This window comes from Gobio gobio, assembly GCF_949357685.1.
Source record: "Gobio gobio genome assembly, chromosome: 5".
Taxonomy (NCBI): Eukaryota; Metazoa; Chordata; class Actinopteri; order Cypriniformes; family Gobionidae; genus Gobio; species Gobio gobio.
In genome coordinates, this window is record NC_137101.1 from 64,335,717 (window position 1) to 64,354,463 (window position 18,747).

The 18,747-nt window shown below is 36.0% G+C and overlaps 1 protein-coding gene across 1 annotated transcript; it reads left to right on the plus strand.

The window, feature by feature from the left end:
• Nucleotides 1–1,143: 1,143 nt before the first annotated feature.
• LOC307126933 (uncharacterized protein) lies at nt 1,144–18,054 on the plus strand. The gene is made up of 6 exons (XM_079817812.1): nt 1,144–1,217; nt 13,181–13,364; nt 15,103–15,209; nt 15,879–16,838; nt 17,010–17,324; nt 17,629–18,054. Exons 2-6 carry the CDS (start codon nt 13,309–13,311, stop codon nt 17,733–17,735), a joined length of 1,545 nt encoding a protein of 514 aa, XP_079673938.1. The 5' UTR covers nt 1,144–1,217; nt 13,181–13,308; the 3' UTR covers nt 17,736–18,054.
• The last annotated feature ends 693 nt before the right edge of the window (nt 18,055–18,747 follow it).

The window sequence follows — 18,747 nt, forward strand, 5'->3', positions numbered from 1 at the left end:
CAAAAACACAGCCAAATCAAATAAACCATAATCTCCATATATGACATAAAGACGTTGCAAGAACGTTGTTATGAGAACGTTTTCGCTGAACATTATGAGAACATCAGTCAAGCACAAATAACATGATAAAAACGTTCCAACAATGTTGTTCTAAGAATGTTTCCTCTCAACGTTACGAGAATGTTTTTGAACTATGAAAACATTATAAGAATGTTCCTGAAACATTATTTTAGGAATGTTTTTTTCTAACATTTCCATAACTTTTACATAACGTTAGTGAAAGTTATGGAAACGTTCCCTGTTAGCTGGGTAGAATCCGTATGGAGGGACCTACTGTAGCTTGGAAGAGTTTGATGCCAAAGAGGCTGTACAAATGTGGTTGAGTCAGGGCAAAAGATCTGGGAGGCCCAAGTGTTGGCCGTCAGAGGCTCTAAAGGAGCGCAAGGAGAGGCGTGAGTTGTTCTGATGACCCCTCTCCTGTTACATTGAATGTATTTGTTTAGTTATGACCACATACTTTGTTTGCGTCTATGAATGTGTTCTTGTACTGTAATGAGAAATGTCATATCTCTCTGACATGGAAATAAAACTGCACATTGCAATTTCTGTGAGTTAAGTCTATTTATCATCAAAGCATTTGTCAGTAATACACTGTAAATGTTCTACGGTCCTTCTAATAACCATAAAATGCCAAACAAAACCAGAGAGAAATGTATTCATATATTTTAAAAAATTCAGTCAGAAAGAAAACAACCTCTAGGTTACACATACAGTGTGTCTGTCTTTAACAGTTTATGAAACCAAATCAATATACATGCTGTAGATGTATTAGTGCAGCTGTCATAACAGCATTAAACAATACAGACGAGTCAAACATAAGCCTGTGGTAATCCCAACATCAGCGTGTCGTCTTAAACACAGTCAGCAAACATTAATAATATCTTAAGAAAGGGTCATCACTGTTTGACCACAGACACGTGACTCAAAGCTTGTAAAAAGATGTAATTGTGACTTTCATCTCGGTTCTCAGAATTATGATTTATGAACTGTGATTTATATAAACTCGCAGTTCTGCTTTTCGTCCAGTGGTGGCGATAATGAACCAAAAGCTGTTTTCACAAGAGAGGAAGAGGAAGAAGAAAGTGAAAGTGTTCCTTCATCTTCAGTCAAGACGAGCCGTTTTCAGACCCGTGAACATCATCAGATCATAATTATTGGTAAGTTCAGTGATGTCCTCCTCATAATAACTCAAACATGATGTTGTGATGTGTGTGTGTCTGCATTAGATGAGATTATATCGACTGAGCCAGACTGTGTTAGATTATGGGAGGAAAGACTGAATCAAATTCATTCCAAGAGTCATTCCACCAAACCGGTACGAGTTGGACTTGCTTAATTTTTTTTTTTTTTACCAAAATGTATTACTTTGCTGAACACCACACAACATTAATGACATATTTAACTTCCAGAAAATATATTTTCCCACCTCAGACATCAAATCCCTATTATTTTTGGTCATTATTTTAAGATATGGATCCTCAACCCCGTTATGGACATTATGGGAGCTCTCGAATATGATTCTAAAATTAATTTGTAATGAAATCAAAATTTTCCTATTAATCAGATGTCCCTGACACAAATTCAGAAATTGCAAATATATAAACGTAACATAAAATGGACTGGGACAAAAAATTGGCCCTGGACTTTCTGGCACAAGCGGCCCATCACGTCCGCTCTGCAACACACATCTCACCATAAACCCACCAGCTCATTATACACAGGGCAATATTAAACCCATTTATACACAAATATCAATTATATTAATTGTTTTATTGTAATGCTTATCATACTGGCATACTTCTTTAGGTTATAATTTGTCTTTCCTGGTGCACATGGCAAATAGTATTTTTTTAATACAAATTTGTAATTCACTTTTCCATACACTGTAGTTTAATATCTCTAAGTTCAATACCTACCATAAAATCAGACCATATACAATGCTATGGTCTAGAAGACTGTGGATGTGGACTAGGGTGCCTTTCTAGTGGTTATAGTCTCTAGATATCTGTCATTTGGAATAGAGCTCAAACAGTGGAAAAGAGTTTTAAAATTATATGAAAATAGAGATTATTAAAATGATTTGTGAAGGATCATATGACACTGACTGAAGTGTGGAATAATGATGCTGAAAAGTCAGCTTTTACAGGAATAAATCACATTTTACAATACATTCTCATAGAAAACAACCAGGCCTATTGGAAATTGTATTAATATTTCTTAATATTTGTGGTTTTACTGTATTTTCGATCAAATAAATTCAGCCTTCTTTCAAAAAAATTTTTTAATTTTTAATTTTTTTTTTATTATTATATCAAACTTTTGATTACCAGTGTGTAAAATAATGCACGTGAACTAACTAGCGCACTATATATTTATTATACACTTTTCTACATGGCTCATAGGCTGCTTGAATATGAAAGTTGCCAGTTTGACCATGTATGTGTAGACTAAGCCTATGAATCATTTGAAAATGATTGTGAAATTACTGAAGAAAGCCTGGAAACAGAAGACACACATTCCCTCTGAAAGGCTGAAAACTGCAACACCTACGCTAATGTTCCTTTGTGCATTGTGTGACGAATAACGTAAAAGGCATTACAATCTGAGAAATTCTCAGTAGTTTTACATCCCTGGAAATTAATGTCCATTGTTTAACATTTTTAAAATCATTAACAGTCTGGAAATATTGCTGTAGCCTATTGACTCGTCATATTCAGCTGTTTATCTGACCTCAGATTGCATTCACATGCTGCGCTGCTCGGCTGCTGTGGACAGTGAATCCCGCCTCCTTCAATTTGATTGGATATCACAAACATTTTGACATTGACTAGCGCTTTTGCACCACTGAGACTGATCAGGCTAAATAGATTAGAGTTATGCCTCAGGTGGGCGGCGCGGGCCATTGGTCTGGGCTGACGGAAGGATATAGGCTGCGTAATTTTACTATATTTAGTCTTCATATATATTTACGTAGCAACGGGCCGGCCCACATTGTCCAGCGGCCCACCGGGAAAACGTCCCGTATGCCAGATGGCCATTCCGCCCCTGTGTGTGTGTGTGTGTGTCTGGTTGTCAGCTGTGGGGTTAGTCCGATGGCAATTCTTCCAGTTGGCTTCTAACCTAAAACAACAAAATGAACACACTCAGTACTGTTATGATTTTATATGAATAATGTCATCGTTTGTCCATTGAAAAAAAAAGACTTTTGACTAAAAAAAAGACTATATCGTTAGACCATGGTCCAAATTAGCCTATATTTGTCCATATTAGCCCACATTATAAGATAAAGGTCATCCCAATTTTGGCTGTCTTTTGTCTCAGTATGTATTTACTGTAGAATTGTAAAAAGTTCGATATTTAATCCCTATATTTGTCAATATCAGATAATGTCGTCTCATTTCAGCTTAACATAGCTTCGAAGTGCTAGCATAACGGTTAGCAGCTGTACTACACGATGGAAAACTTCAGCAAACGTTTTAAAAGGTAACATTTTCATATTTTAAACATTACAAATTGGAAAATGGCTATGGTAGCTATATGTCTACTAATAAAAAATTATTAATACCTTTTCGACCAACGAAAGAGAAAATTCAAAGCCGCCTCTGAGGAAATCCGGCAGGACCGTTAACCGTCAGTTTGGTTGTGACCCGTAAAAATAGAAGGGTTATTATTATAATTTTTTATTTTATTATTATTTTTTTAATCTATGGCTTGGACCATGGTGTGCACCAGTTAGCTCCCCAGCCAGAGACACCATATCCAACTGAGATATTAGTCAAACAGTATAGTATTACATGTGAGGAGGGGTTGGGTCAAAGGCGGTGAGAGGTAGGGGCCAGTCAACCCAACCACCGGTTCTGTGATGACCATGTCTACAGGACAAGCCAGTCGCGCCCACCGACACCACCTACAACGGCGCATGACCCAGATTATTTTATAAAGTAAAATATAAAAATTATGTTTATAAATCAATATTTATGTATAATGTTATCTGAAATATTATTTATTTAGAATAAGCAAACGAAAAGGGGAGAAAAATAAATAAATAAATAAATAGAAGAATAAAATTAGTTCTATTTTAATATCAATACCAATACCACCACCCCTACTACCACCATCATCAACAAATAAATAGCAATTGCAATATTATGCATATTTCACATATATTGGTAATAAATTAAAGAAGTATAGAAATATATATTAACATATACCAAATACACATACATTTACATAAAAAAGACATATAGCAGTAATCAATTGTGGAATGATGTATTCAATAATGCTCAGAGGTTATTTATTATAAGTTTGTGAACCTGTGGTTGGGAGAGTGCGGGGGGTCCGGGTCCACGTAATTTATATGAAGATGAATTAGGAATGGTTTCCAAAAATCAAGAAATGTAGGTATATTATTCTTGTTAATGTATGTTATTTTTTCTAATGTGATGTATTCTATAAGAAGATTGGTCCAGTGATTGATATGTATACAATTTTTGGATTTCCAATTTAGTAAAATTACTTTCTTGGCGATAGTTAGTGATATGAGTAGTGGGTTTTTATATTTGGCTGGGAGATTATCAACTTCTATGCTGTTATTGAGTAAACAGAGTGAAGGAGATGGGGGGATTCTACAGCCCATGATATTGGAGAGTTTTGTGGTTACTGATAGTCAAAATAAGTGAACTGGTTGACAGGTCCATGTGGCATGAAGCCTCAATGTGCATTGTGAACAACTTTCCGTGTCCCTCAAGCCCATTATAAACTTCTTTCTTTCAGTGATGTGACTCCTGTGAATAACCTTGAACTGTATGAGTTGGAGGTTTGTGTTGTTAGTCATAGAAAATGTGTTGTTACAGATTTCTTTCCAGAGGTCGGTGTTGGGGGAGAGGGTTAAATCCTGTTCCCATTTTGCCATGGGTATTATAATTGTTGCATCATTATTTGATATAAGTTTATATAGTTTGGAGGTAAATTTTTTGGAGTTAGGGATTTTCATTATGTCTTCCATTAGCTTTGAGAGATGAAGTGGATTATTTATTATATTTATCTTGGATTTAATTATAGATTTAATTTGTTGATATTGGAGAAACTGCTCTCCCCCAAGACCGTATCTCTGGACTAGTGTTTTAAATGATGCAAATCCGTTATTTGGAAACAAATGATGGAGGTGAGTAATTCCTTTGTGTTGCCATGATGGAAAATTGACCGGTTTATTACACAATTGGAAATCAGGGTTGGACCAGATGGGGGTGTGTCTACATGGTGTTAGTGGTGAATTAGTAATTTTGGTTACATTCCACCAGGCTGTCAGAGTTGATGCAATTGTAATATTATTGAAATAGTGCATTTTCTTTATTGATTTAGGTAGGAAGGCGAGGTCTGAAACTGAAGTATTTTTGCATTGATTTTGTTCCAGTTCCATCCATAAATTATTAGGGGCCAAGCACCGAAGGTGCGAAGGCACCTATTGAAACCGTTCCCGTTCCTATTATTATTATTCCTCCGATTCTTCCGCCACGAAGTCTATGGCAGCCCATAGAACCGTATGATAAAAACTTGTGAAATTTGGCACACTAATAGAGGACAGTCTGAAATGTCACCATAGCAAATTTGGAGTCTCTAACTCAATCCCTCTAGCGCCACCATCAGTCCAAAATTAGACTCATGTTTATGCTAATAACTTTTGAACCATAAGGGCTAGAAACTAAATTTTTCCTCTGCTTCCTTTGCTCAAGACAATTCGATTGCACCATATGACATCATTTTCCGTCATAATAATTTTCCCGCCATTTTTAATTAAACCTACTTTTGCGAACTCGTCCTAGACGGTTCATCCGATTTGCACGAAAATTGAACCAGATCATCTTCAGACCATGCTGACAAAAAATCTTGCAAATCAAGTTGATTCGTCAAATCATTTGCGATAAACGTGCAAACAAATTTTACGTAGCGGTTGCAAAAGCACTCTTAAGGCAATATCTCCGCAATGCTTTATCGTATTCAAACCAAACTTGGTACATGTCGTCACAAGCATGACTTGAGGCAACATGCAGTGTGTCGGCGCAGCGCCACCTACTGGTCCGGAGATACAAAAAATGGCTGTTTTTGCTTATAACTTTTGAACCGTTTGTCCATCATAAAAGTGGTCTTGTTAGATTCAGGACGTCATGCCGAGTCGTCTGATATTCAATTTTACCATATCGGCCATTTTGGCTGTCGGCCATTTTGAATTATGTGCTAAAATGCTATATTTTACAAATGCATTAGTGTATTGTTACTAAACTCGGTATGTGACTTCCACTCCATGCCCTGAAGGTACTCAAAAAGTTTTGGGGCAGTGCCACCTTGTGGTCAAAAGTTAAAACAAACTTGACAAAAATGCTAATAACTTTTGATTTAATTAGCTTAGTATAATGAAACTGGTCATAATACATTCATTGGCTCATGCCGATTCAATTGCACCCTATGACGTCATTTTCGGTCATGATAATTTCCCCGCCATATTTAATTTTCCAAAAAACCTACTTTTGTGAACTCGTCCTAGACGGTTTGTCCGATTTGCACGAAAATTGAACCAGATCATCTTCAGACCATGCTGACAAAAAATCTTGCAAATCAAGTTGATTCGTCAAATCGTTTTTGATAAACGTGCACACAAATTTTACGTAGCGGTTGCAAAAACACTCATAAGGCTATATCTCCGCAACGCTTTATCGTGTTCAATCCAAACTTGGTACATGTCATCACAAGCATGACTTGAGGCAACTTGCAGCGTTTCGGCATAGCGCCACCTACTGGTCCGGAGATACAAAAAAATTGCTATTTTTGCTTATAACTTTTGAACCGTTTGTCCAAAAATCATAAAAAGTTGTCTCGTTAGATTCAGGACGGTATTCAGAGTTGTCTGATTTTCAATTTTACCATATCGGCCATTTTGGCTCTCGGCCATTTTGAATTATGTGCTAAAATACTATATTTTACAAACGCATTAGTCTATCGTTACGAAACTTGGTATTTGTCTTCCGCACCATGCTTTGAAGGTACTCAAAAAGTTTTGGGGTAGTGCCACCTTGTGGTCAAAGGTTATAACAAAATTTACAAAAATGCTAATAACTTTTGATTAAATTAGCCTAGTTTAATGAAACGGGTCAAAATACATTTATTGGCTCATGCCAAGAATATAGATACTAATTTTGCCATATTTGGTCAAACATACTGTCCTCAATGTTCTTATTTGATCAAAATCTACTTTTTCAAACTCATCCTAGACCGGTTGTCCAATTTCCACCAAAATCGAATCGTATCATCTTCAGACTGTGTCAACAAAAAGTTAGGGATTTTGCATCAATAGATGAAACCGTTTTTGTAAACCGCAGCGACGAAGTTGAGGCATGATGCCAAAATGACTCTTGAGGCTGTATCTCTGCAATGCTTTGACATATTGGCATCAAACTTTGCATGTGTCATTGTTCCCTTATTCTGACCACACCACATCAATTTTGTAACTGTGCCACCTATTGGTCAAAAGCGATAAACCATTAACTTATATTATCAGTGAATCTTTATATAATATATCAGCCATTTTGCCTAAAATCATCTTAAAACGTGATTAACTGCTTATTGCTCCAGTTGATCTGACACTGCCAGCCATTTTGGCATGTCTTGTCTTCTTCTTTGCGCTTGGCCCTGGTATTGCTGCTTGCAGCTATATTTGTGATTGTTTTTGTGAGTCCATTTATATAAATATTGTAGCTGGTTTGCTAAAAAGTAATAGTGAAAATTTGGAGCTTCTAGGCCACCTTGTGACTTAGCTTTTTGCAATTTTTCCAGAGATATTTTTGCTGTTTTATTCTTACAATAGAAGCGAGAGGTTAATGAATTGAGTGAATTGAACCATTTATCGGTGGGTGTTGTTGGGAGCATTGAGAACAGATAGTTGACTTGTGGTAGAGTTTTCATTTTAACTGTAGCAATGCGGCCGATAAGTGATAGTGGTAGGTTAGTCCATCATTTTAAATCATCTTCAATCTTTCTTAAAAGTGGGGTATAGTTGAGATTAAACAACTCTGACAGTCTGGGGGAAATGTTGATACCCAGGTATGTAATGTTGCCTTATGGAGTGGAAGAGAAGAAATATATGCTGTAGAATCCCAGGCATCCTCAGAAAGTGGTAATATAGTTTATTTATTCCAGTTTATGGTGTAATCTGAAATTTTGGAAAAATTATTAATAATTTTAAAGGTTTCTTTTAGTGATTTGTAGGGGTTTTGTAAACATAACAATAAATCATCTGCATAGAGACAAATCTTATGCTGTGTATTGATGTTTTGAATACCTTGGATATTATTGTTTTGTTGTATTGCTGCTGCGAGTGGTTCTATAAATATGGCAAATAAAGAAGGAGAGAGTGGGCATCCTTGTCTGGTCCCTCTGTGAAGTGTGAAATTTTGTGATGTGATCCCATTACTGATTACTGTGGCCCTCGGTGAAGTATATAATATTTTTATCCAATTGATGAATGACTCTCCAAAGCCGAATCTGTGTAAAGTGCTGAGAAGAAATGTCCAGTTAACTTTGTCAAATGCTTTTTCTGCGTCAAGTGATACAATTATAGTTTTGGTTTGTTTTTGTTGAGCAAGGTTAATTAGGTTGAATAGTCAACGTATATTATCGGAAGCATTTCTGTGTTTAATAAAACCTGTTTGATCATGGTGAATTAACAATCGGGATAACTGTTTCTATTCTGGTAGCTAAAGCTTTGGTAATGATTTTTAAATCTGTGTTTATTAATGAGAGTGGGCGGTAACTGGAAGGGAGCATTGGGTCCTTGTTTGGTTTTAGCAATAGTGGCTTATGTTTTAGTTGATTTGCTTTAGTTGATTTGCCCATCTTGTTGCAATATTGGTATTGTTTGTATTTGAGTTGTTGGATAATGAACTGTGTTTTTTGGTTTATGATGCCATCAAGCTCAGCTTTAAGGTGGTTTAGTTCTCTTTGTATTTGTTCACTGGGGTTGGTAGTGTAGGTATCTGTAAGGTGTTTAATTCTCTGTTCTAAGTTATTTTCTAATTGTTGTTGTTGTTTTTTCCTATATGATGAATATGATATTATTTTCCCTGTAATTACTGCTTTACCTGTTTCCCATAATAATGATGGTGAAATCCCTGGAGAGTCAATCATTTCAAGAAAGAATGCCCACTTTTTCTTGATAAAACTGTCAAAATCAGAGTCTTGAAGTAGTGAGGTATTGAAGCGCCATCTGTTGGGGGGTTTAACGGAGGATTTAATACTAAACTTGATTGAAATGGGAGCGTAATCGCTGATTATGATTGGATGAATTGAAGTTTCTGTTACATGCTGGGTTAGTAAATTACTGATAAGAAAAAGGTAAATTCGAGAAAAAGATTGGTGAAAAGGAGAAAAACAAGTATATTTTTATTCATTCTCCAACTATCGCCAAGTCCAAAGGTAGTCATATATTGTTTTATTGTTTCTGTAGATTGCCATGTTCTTGTTGTATTGGATTAATTTAATCTGTCCATTTGTGGGTTAATAACAGTATTAAAGTCTCCAGCGATAATAATATTATTTGTGTCAGGTAATAGTGTGAAAAAACTATGAAAGAATGATGGGTCATCATTGTTTGGTCCATAGATATTAGCTAGTGTGTATGTTATATGGTTAAGTACCAAAGCTTTTGCAGGCAAATCGCAGGTTCCTGCAATGGTAAAGGCTTTGCATATGAAAGGTTCTTGAGCTCCTGCAAACTGAAGAGAAATTCCTTCTCTTTCAATTTTGTTCAGAGTGCCACACAGTGGTTCAAGGAAGGTCAACATTGACGGCTTTGAATCCCCAAACCAAACACCTGCAAATATCATGTTTTCTCGTTTTGTGCGTTCAACAAAATTTAACTTGTTTATGACACAATAAAAAGGCCAAACAGAAAACTTTGAAGACTTAAAAATAGGTATGCCGTCTGTGTTCCACATTAACGAAATGTTTCTGGAATCACTGAGAGGCCCATTGCAAGTAGTCAATTTCTGATAGGTTTTTCCGTCATATATTTCTACAATATTGTCATGACACTTTTTATGTCTATTAAACCTTAACTTAAGTTTTTCTTCAAAACCTTCCTGAGCAAACAATCTCTTCAGTTGTGCTTCAATGGGAACCTCAATGAAATAGGAGGTTGACCCCTCCATCAACACATTGGCTTCACAGGTTTTACACTGGGTGTCTGTACTCTCAACAATCATGAAGCATGAGCTACAATATTTGTGCAAAAGCAGAGAGGAGGGATCATCAAAAAACTGTTTAAATTTGTGTAAATTTTTAAGACACTCAGTCTGTGTATCAGAGGGGCAGTGCAGAGATATTAATGTAAGCAAATCACTGAGAGCTTTTCCTGTTATTTTGTGTCTGTTTGCAAAAGTCATTATGAGGAGAAGACTCTCTGCAACAGAAATTGGTGCATTTCTGTACAGTGGATGATCTACAGTGTTTGTAGAGCTTTCAAGTTCTGTTCCCTCCTCTTGGTTAAGCTCAAAACTGTCTTCAAATGATAGGTCATCATCAATTGAAAAGTCTTCATCAAATAACGCATTCTCATCTAAAGTCCCTTCTTCAACAAATTCAGGTAGGTGCTCAGGAATGGTTTCCATGTAAATAGGCTGTTCAGGCTCTGATTCAACATTAAGACCAGAGTGATGCATCTCACTTGTGTGTCCATAGCACTGGGATGAATGGTTGGTGTAATGGATGTTACACACATTTGTGTTTGAAGAGTCTTCCAAATTAGCAGATCTGGTCACTTGCTCGGTGCTACAATCATCTGACCTCCAGTTTGTTGCTTCTAGAAAAAAAAAAATCAATTGATTAATTTGCTTTTACTTGATTGGTGAATTTATGGCTTACTAGTCTCAACATGTTTATTTTTCATTATACTTATGCTAAACACATTACTAATTACTAGACTATTAAAGTGTTATAATAATCACCTGAGCTGTCAGTAAACCCTTGACAACCCAAGTGAGGTTTGAAGGTCTCACTTCAGTAACAGTGTTTTATTGGACACATTAACTTTTATTTGAATTAACGCTCCAGTCGATCAAAATGTAAAGCTTTGCAACATGCGATTTCCACAGAATAAATAAACTACATGCCATCTTGGAGACTGAAGGAAATGGAGTTAGTTGTTTTACATTTTTGCACATGTTTTACCTCTATTTTCCTGTCCTTGTGTGTCCTGCAGAAAACCGAGAATGATAATACATTAAGCATATTTAACACTCGCATGCAAATTTATAAGGCATACCTAGGTTACAACAATGCAGTATATACTGTAGGAAATCCTGCTATAAATTCTCCCCTCATGGGGATTAAAATATTAACATTTTATTGGATCTGTTTAAAAGAGGTGATTATTTACTTGGATGGCCATTTTGAAAACTACTTTGTAGTGCTGTTGAACACTACTAGGTCAGACATGTTCTTAATATTTTGCTAATCCCACATATAAAGGTGATCTTAACAGACTGTCATTTCAAACAAATATTTTATTGTTATATAAAATTATTGAGGAACATTGTCAGAACCAATGGAGCTGATGAAATGTAGCTGAGTAAAGAACATAGCAGCTAAATGTTTTTTTTATTTTTATAAATTACCTAAAAGTCACACTTCAGTAAAAGGGAAGTTGTTAAAATATGGTAAAAGCTAGTTACCCACATGAAAAAGACTTTAGTAGAAGTATTAAAGTATATGATATCACAGTAAATGTACTTCAGTTTCAAAAGTGTAAGTAAATTACATAATATTTACATGTATGGGTTGGTTGATTATGTCCTGGACAATTATCATATTTGTTATTGACCTGAATCAGTTAAGTCATTCATGTAAATTAATCTAAAAATGTGCTGTTTTGACTCTGAAGCTTCATGTAATCTGTAAAGCAAATGGAAACTATAGTTATCAGATAAATGTAGTGTAGTAAACATTAAAATATTATTTTTCCCTAAAATGTAGTGGAGTGGAAATATCAAGTGGCAAGTTAAGTACCAACACCTCAAATGGTACGTAAATACAGAACTTGGGTGAATGTGCTTGTGTTCAATCACTGCAGATGACAATATAAAAACAATAAAATGTAAATTTCCCAACCTTTCTTCTGTATCTTTTGCAAGTATTTTGCTGGCTCTTCACCCTTCTCCTCCAGCGTGAGTTGTACTTCTGCGCCATTTTATTATTTTTTTTAAATATATGTAGCTCCAACTGTATAATACACACACACACACACACACACACACACACACACACACACACACACACACACACACACACACACACACACACACACACACACACACAAATATAGAAGATGCTCTTCTTTGATGATGGTGGTATAGACAGTGCAGTCTAATACACAGTGTTAAATAGTGTTACACTTACCCCCCTCTACTATCAAATGTATCAGTAACCTCTATGGAAGAGCAATATTGACTGGTGTCGGGGGCTGCAGGGAAAATAACCTGTGGTTGACAGAAAAAAAAGGTACAGATAGTTCATAAAAGGGCACAAAATATATTAAATTTATTCAGACTGAAAAGGGTTACATTAAATGAATAATTATACACACGTGCAACCTTTCCTATTAAATAGAAATTGATTAACACAAAGTTGACTAAATTATGATCATAATGAAAATGATCGCAGTTGTAACATTTATTAGCTGGTACAGAATGCACAAGTGAAAACTCTTGGCATATGTGACAATCACTTATTTTACTAACCATCATTATTAGGGTTTCATAAGGTTATTGTAGTAAATGAAAACAAAATTATATGACACTGAAATAATGGGCGTGTAAGAACTATTTCAGTTAACTGAAATAAAAATAAAACTTGATTTTTTGAATGTAAAAATAAAAAATCAAGTACTAAAAGATAATGTGTTGTACATTTACAAAGCTCACAAAAACCTTAAATTACAAAGAAAACACAAGTAAGTTTATTCTATTATTAAAAAGTCGCTGCACTCACCGCTTATAGATGCTGCACCGCCACCTTTGTTTTCTTTTTTGAGCTTCAGTTGGCGCAAAAACACTGTGAACCTTGAACCTTGTAGATGATGCAGCCCCAACATCAGCATTAGAAGAGCCATCAGTCACAAATGCTGCATCGTCATTGGTTAATTCACAGTGGAGGGGCGCTGCTGAATCAACGAGGTTAAGGCGCGCGTTAGTTAACGTATGGATGGAGGTGCAGGCAGACGGAATGGAGGAAAAAACAGTTGCAGGACTCAAAAGAAGGTAAGCAACATGTTTTTTTAAAACAGAATTTGAGTACATTTTAAATGGCGAGTGTATGCGGGTTCTGATACTCTCTGAAGAAACTGGTCGTATTTTGTAGCAAATAGTTAAAGGAGTCATGACCTGTAATTTTCACTTTTCCACGAGAATCAATGTATGGTAGGGGTGTAACGGTACACGTATTCGTATTGAACCGTTTCGGTACAGGGCTCTCGGTTCGGTGCGCGCGTGTACCGAACGGTTATGAATGCAATATATGAATACAGTCCGCTTGTTTAAAGCGCGGAACACACTTCAGTCCTAGTTCCCACACGAACATATTGAGTATTCAGTCCATTTTATCACAAAATTCAAACGATAAATGCCGTTTTAACGCTCTTTAATGTGACGTGACTGATAGACGCGTATCAGTTCAACTTCAAGCGGCAGCGTGCGGCGCGTGAGTGAACGCGATCAGGAAGAGATGATTGCGTTCACTGGCGCGCCGCACGCTGCCACTTGAGAAGGAATAAATATAAATGAATATATTAAGGTATGTTGAGGATACATTACAACTTACTGAAACGTATCATATGTTGTGTAATCACTCCATCAGTGTTTCAACCGCGGAAAGACAATAAAACATTTTGTAAACAAGGTCGTGTAGAATCACGTTTACCTCAGAAGTCATTCAGTGTCCACAGCTGTTAGTTTACTAGAGAGATTAACTCTTTCACTGAATACATGCACTATATTAGCCTATATATTCATTATATTAGCCTATATATATTCATTATACACTACTTAGCCTGTTAGTGATGTCTTGTTTATTTAATGTATGTTTAAATAAATCTGTCATGAAAATTACAGCCACTAAATGATTATATTTCAACAACAAATTGGAGAAAAAAATAATAATTAGATTTAGAAGTTAATGCAAAAACTGCCTTATAAGAAGCTTATGAGTGCTGATTATTATATCTAAAAATAAATAGCAACTTAATTTAGGCTAATAGTTTGGGCTCTGTTGTTAATCTTTAATAGCAATATGTAAGTAAGGGCTCCCTATATAGTTTACAGCATTATCTTTAAGAAACTTTTAGTTATAACTGAATTAATTTAAGTACTGACACAAATTTTTTTCATTAAACCACTGTTGAATAAAAATTAATAAAAAGCAATTTTGTAAAACTGCTGTACCGAATCCGTACCGAACCGTGACTTCAAAACCGAGGTACGTACCGAACCGTCAGTTTTGTGTACCGTTACACCCCTAATGTATGGTATGATTGCCTAACGATTATACACTGGCAGGGAAGCCGATATAACCCTCAAACCATATTCACTTTATAGCCCTTAATCCTGTAATTGTGGACAAATGTGGGCACAGAGGACTCAGGTGTGATCCTATTTTTTATTTATTATAAATGTTATATCACTGTCTTCGATAAAGTTTTGTCTATCCATTTATGGTGTTTTTTTTTTTTATTTGGGGGTGTTTTTGAATTTATTTACTTCAAAAAGTACCATATTTTCTATGTAAATTATGCTTATTTTTATGTTTTAATTTTTAATTTTTTTTTAACTACATTAAAATATCATTCCAATAAGTTCTTAGAGCTAAAACCTAAAGATGAAGTGACTTTTCACCGAGGCCTACATTCTTGAAGTTACATAAATTGTGTATGATTGGAAAAATATGATCTCGTGCAGTGAGACCCCAATAATTAAATGTGTTGTACTTTTGTTTATTTTACAGAATGAGTGCAGGAACTAATACAAAACTGCCCAGAAGAGCGCGAAACCCTCCGAAAAAGATGAGTTTGTATGAACCAGACCCCAGCTCCCCCAGAGATAACCAAGATGGTAATTGAGTTATTTTACTATACTACAGCTTAGCTAATTTTGTTAAGTATTAAAACTGGTTTAAGTGGTTATTTTTAACGTACTTTGGACACTTTACTAACCAAAATATTAGTCAGTATTTGGTCTCTTATTACTGGAATTTTTATAAATACTGTATATTGGTAGCTTGAGGCACAAATATTGATTATAGCCTACAGGAATTTTTAATGGAATGTCATGAAAAAGGAGTGAAACTTATTTGTACATTTTAGCGAATCATCTCAAAATTTAAGGGATAAAATAATTTGTATAGGAATTGCAGCTCAAAGTTCTTTACAAAAAAGTATTCCTGCGCCATACTCTTCATAGACAATGTGTAAAATAAATAAATAAATAAATAAACAAATAAAATGTGTGATAATTAAATAATGAAAGGGATTAAAAACATTGAAAAAATAGAATAGAGAGTGCATAAATCAAAGAGTTGCAGGAGCGAATAAATTTGAAAGTGCTAAAAGAATAAAGTTAATCCTAGTTGAAGGCTAAAGTGAAGAGGTAATTTTGTTGCTTTGCTAAGAGGGTTAGAAATAAGACAATAAAGATATTGTAGCATGTTTAAGTAAGATTGATTTTTAGCCTGCACTGATTTACTCACAATCTCCTGTTTGTTTACTTTGTGTTCATTTACAGGACTTTTTGTATTTTTGACCTTTGAAGATGGATACACAGCAAAGATTTTTAATCTCTGTGATATACTAAACAAAGATGATAAACCCATTGCTTGCTTTAGAGATCTGACACCAGGAGAAAAAGTACTTGCAAGATGGTCTGACAATAAGTTCTACAATGCTACAGTAGACTTCATTGGAACAGCTGACAAAACGGTGGATACCAAGAAGGCGACAAAGAAGGACATGAAAAAAAGAGATGCAGCTGCACAAAGATTCTACAACCTTCCATTCCTACCTCAAGCAGGCCAGTCCACCTCTGCACAGGATCACCCAAATACTCTGGACCAAAATGTCATTCAGCCTCCAACAACCTGGCCAGTGTACCAGCCTCCACCTACAGAGTCATTTCTACCTGTCCAGCCACAGCACCAGCATGCAACTGCCTGGCCACAATACCAACTTCCAGTTTCCCAGACATCACCAAATACGCCACAACATTACCAGCATTCACCAGTCCAGTCGCTCAACCAGTATGGAACTACTCTGTCTCCAATTCCACACAATTCCAGCCTTTCGCAGTATTCAAAGCATCACCAGCCTCACACAGCACTACCCACACCTTCAGACCAAACACAACAGCAGCCTGTTTTTGCAGATTTGGATCAGCGAAGACAGCCACCAGCTCCTACAGCCAAAGAAAGCTTCCTCAAAATGTTGCACAGTCCTAATACACATCAAAAACCTGCTGTTCTTGGGGACCAGAGCCAGACAAGCACCTCTGAACATGAGACTTCTTCAAGCTCATCTGCAGATAATTTAATCATCGAGCGTGATCCAATTCCAGAATATGGAGAACCATGTTTCATTTCGCCTGAGTCAGCAGAAGACAGATCATGGAAGCCATGTGAAGCATGCAAGACAGAGGTGGAAAAATTAGTGGAGGAAAAGGCCAAACTGCATGATGTGCTGTGTGGTATAAGTAAGTTTATATTGGTATATGTTTAAAGTTCTACTTTAAACAATTTGGTAAAACTCTTATCCAATCATGAAATCTTTTGGACTTTTTAAAAACTTGTCTTTTTTGGTTTTGTTTTTACTTTATGAATGCTGCTGTGTCCCTGTAAGGTAATATACATCTTTTGTGTCACAGGTGGTGAGCACCTCGAGGCATTCAGAAGTTTTCTGGACAAAGTGGAACAGATCCAACCTCAGGCTGGTGTTTGGGCTCCAAAAGGCAGATCTCGGCAGCAGGAGCTATATCCAGGAAGTGGCCTCTTCTTGTCCTCGACTCACCTGGCTGCAATCCTTGCAGACGCAAAGAAGGACTGCCTTCGCTTGTTCCATCTTCTTTTTGATGAATTCTTTACTGCAGAGGAGTGCCAGAATGCTGTGGCATTTGGGAAACACGGAAAGGTGCCATATGGGAAGAGAGTCCTGGATAAGTTCAAAGTCAATGCAATTCTAAGTAAGTATGTTGCTCATGTGGTTGTTAACAATTTGTGGAAAAAGTTGTGAAAATTCATCGGTAAAAAATGTGTGGGAACCCAATAAGAGGTGTTGGATACCCATATATCACATAGCTACGTTAAATGTTATGATTGTTTTACTGTCCTCACAGTTTTGCTGCATTTCCTTATGTGTGATCCATAGAGATATTACAATGTGAATTTTGTCGTATCAGGATGAAAAAAGTTGTTAATACTGTTGTGGTAACTGCAGTTACTCAATGCAATCTGTAATTTGTGCTTTCTTTTCTTTTATTCTTGCAGCTTACGTCATGCGCTGTAGTACACTGGATGGTTGGACACCGGTTGAGAAAAGTAAGGTCAAAAAAGCCTTCATAAACAAATGCCGCATCAGGGCCACAACACTGTAAATATCAGATGGGGCACACAGAGACATTTGTTGAAATGGCAATGTTCACAAAAAGTCCTTGTTTTCAAATGATGTATGTTGGCGTCAGAGACTCAAGTTTATTGTTGTGAATTGTTGTAAACCTGGCCTGCCACTGCTCATAACATTGTTAAAATTGTTACTGTTTTAAAAACAGAATTTTACAACAAAAAAAGCACTTTAGTTCATATTTTGTAATGACCATGTTTAAACAGTTTTTGCTGTCTTTAAAATGTCTTTAAATTTGTTAATGTTATTTTTAAATAACTGCTCTGTTAGATTTAAATAAAGATTCAAATTCAAATTTCTTTATTTCTTTATTACATCAGCTAATCTGCCATTTGCTATAGATTTTTAAAGCCTGATGGTTGTGGATAGATCTTCTGTCAGTCCAGCAGTGTAGAGAGAGTAGCATTCCCGTCCGTTGTTTCTTTGGTCCATCAAGATGTTCTGAAGTGGATCTGTGTTGTTTAGAATGGTGAATCTAGTCTGGTAGGAGGAAAAGGTCATATGATTGAATTAGTAATTCATGTGCGTGCGTGTGTTTGTGTGCATGAGAGGGAGAGTGAGCGAGAGACTCAGATATTGCTCCATAGTAGCTCCAGTATTGCTCATTTTCTTTTTCAAAGGAGAAATAAAGGAGTCATTAAAAAACACCGAATTGAGATTAGCAAGGCATCTCCTTTTAGTCTCAGGTATGACTCCCTCTGATTAGTACCTGCTCCTAGTGAATTTTAGGAGAAACATATGAGAAACATTTTAGACAAAATAGAGATTAAAATGAGGCTTAGATGAGAATCTCAAATTTGTCTCCTAAAAGCAACCTCTGAGCAGTAAAATGTTCCTCTGTCTCACCTATTGCTCCTAGTGAATTTTAGGAGAAACATATGAGAAACATTTTAGACAAAATAGAGATTAAAATAAGGCTTAGATGAGAATCTCAAATTTGTCTCCTGAGCTATAGAAAAGCAAGCTTTGAGCAGTAATATTTTCCT

Bases quoted from the DNA above. Each gene is read 5' to 3' on its own strand.
- LOC307126933 (XM_079817812.1), top strand. From the start codon at position 13,309: ATGGAGGTGCAGGCAGACGGAATGGAGGAAAAAACAGTTGCAGGACTC. The intron at 16,839-17,009 runs GTAAGTTTATAT...TTTGTGTCACAG, and splicing joins TGATGTGCTGTGTGGTATAA to GTGGTGAGCACCTCGAGGCA. The intron at 17,325-17,628 runs GTAAGTATGTTG...TTATTCTTGCAG, and splicing joins CAAAGTCAATGCAATTCTAA to CTTACGTCATGCGCTGTAGT.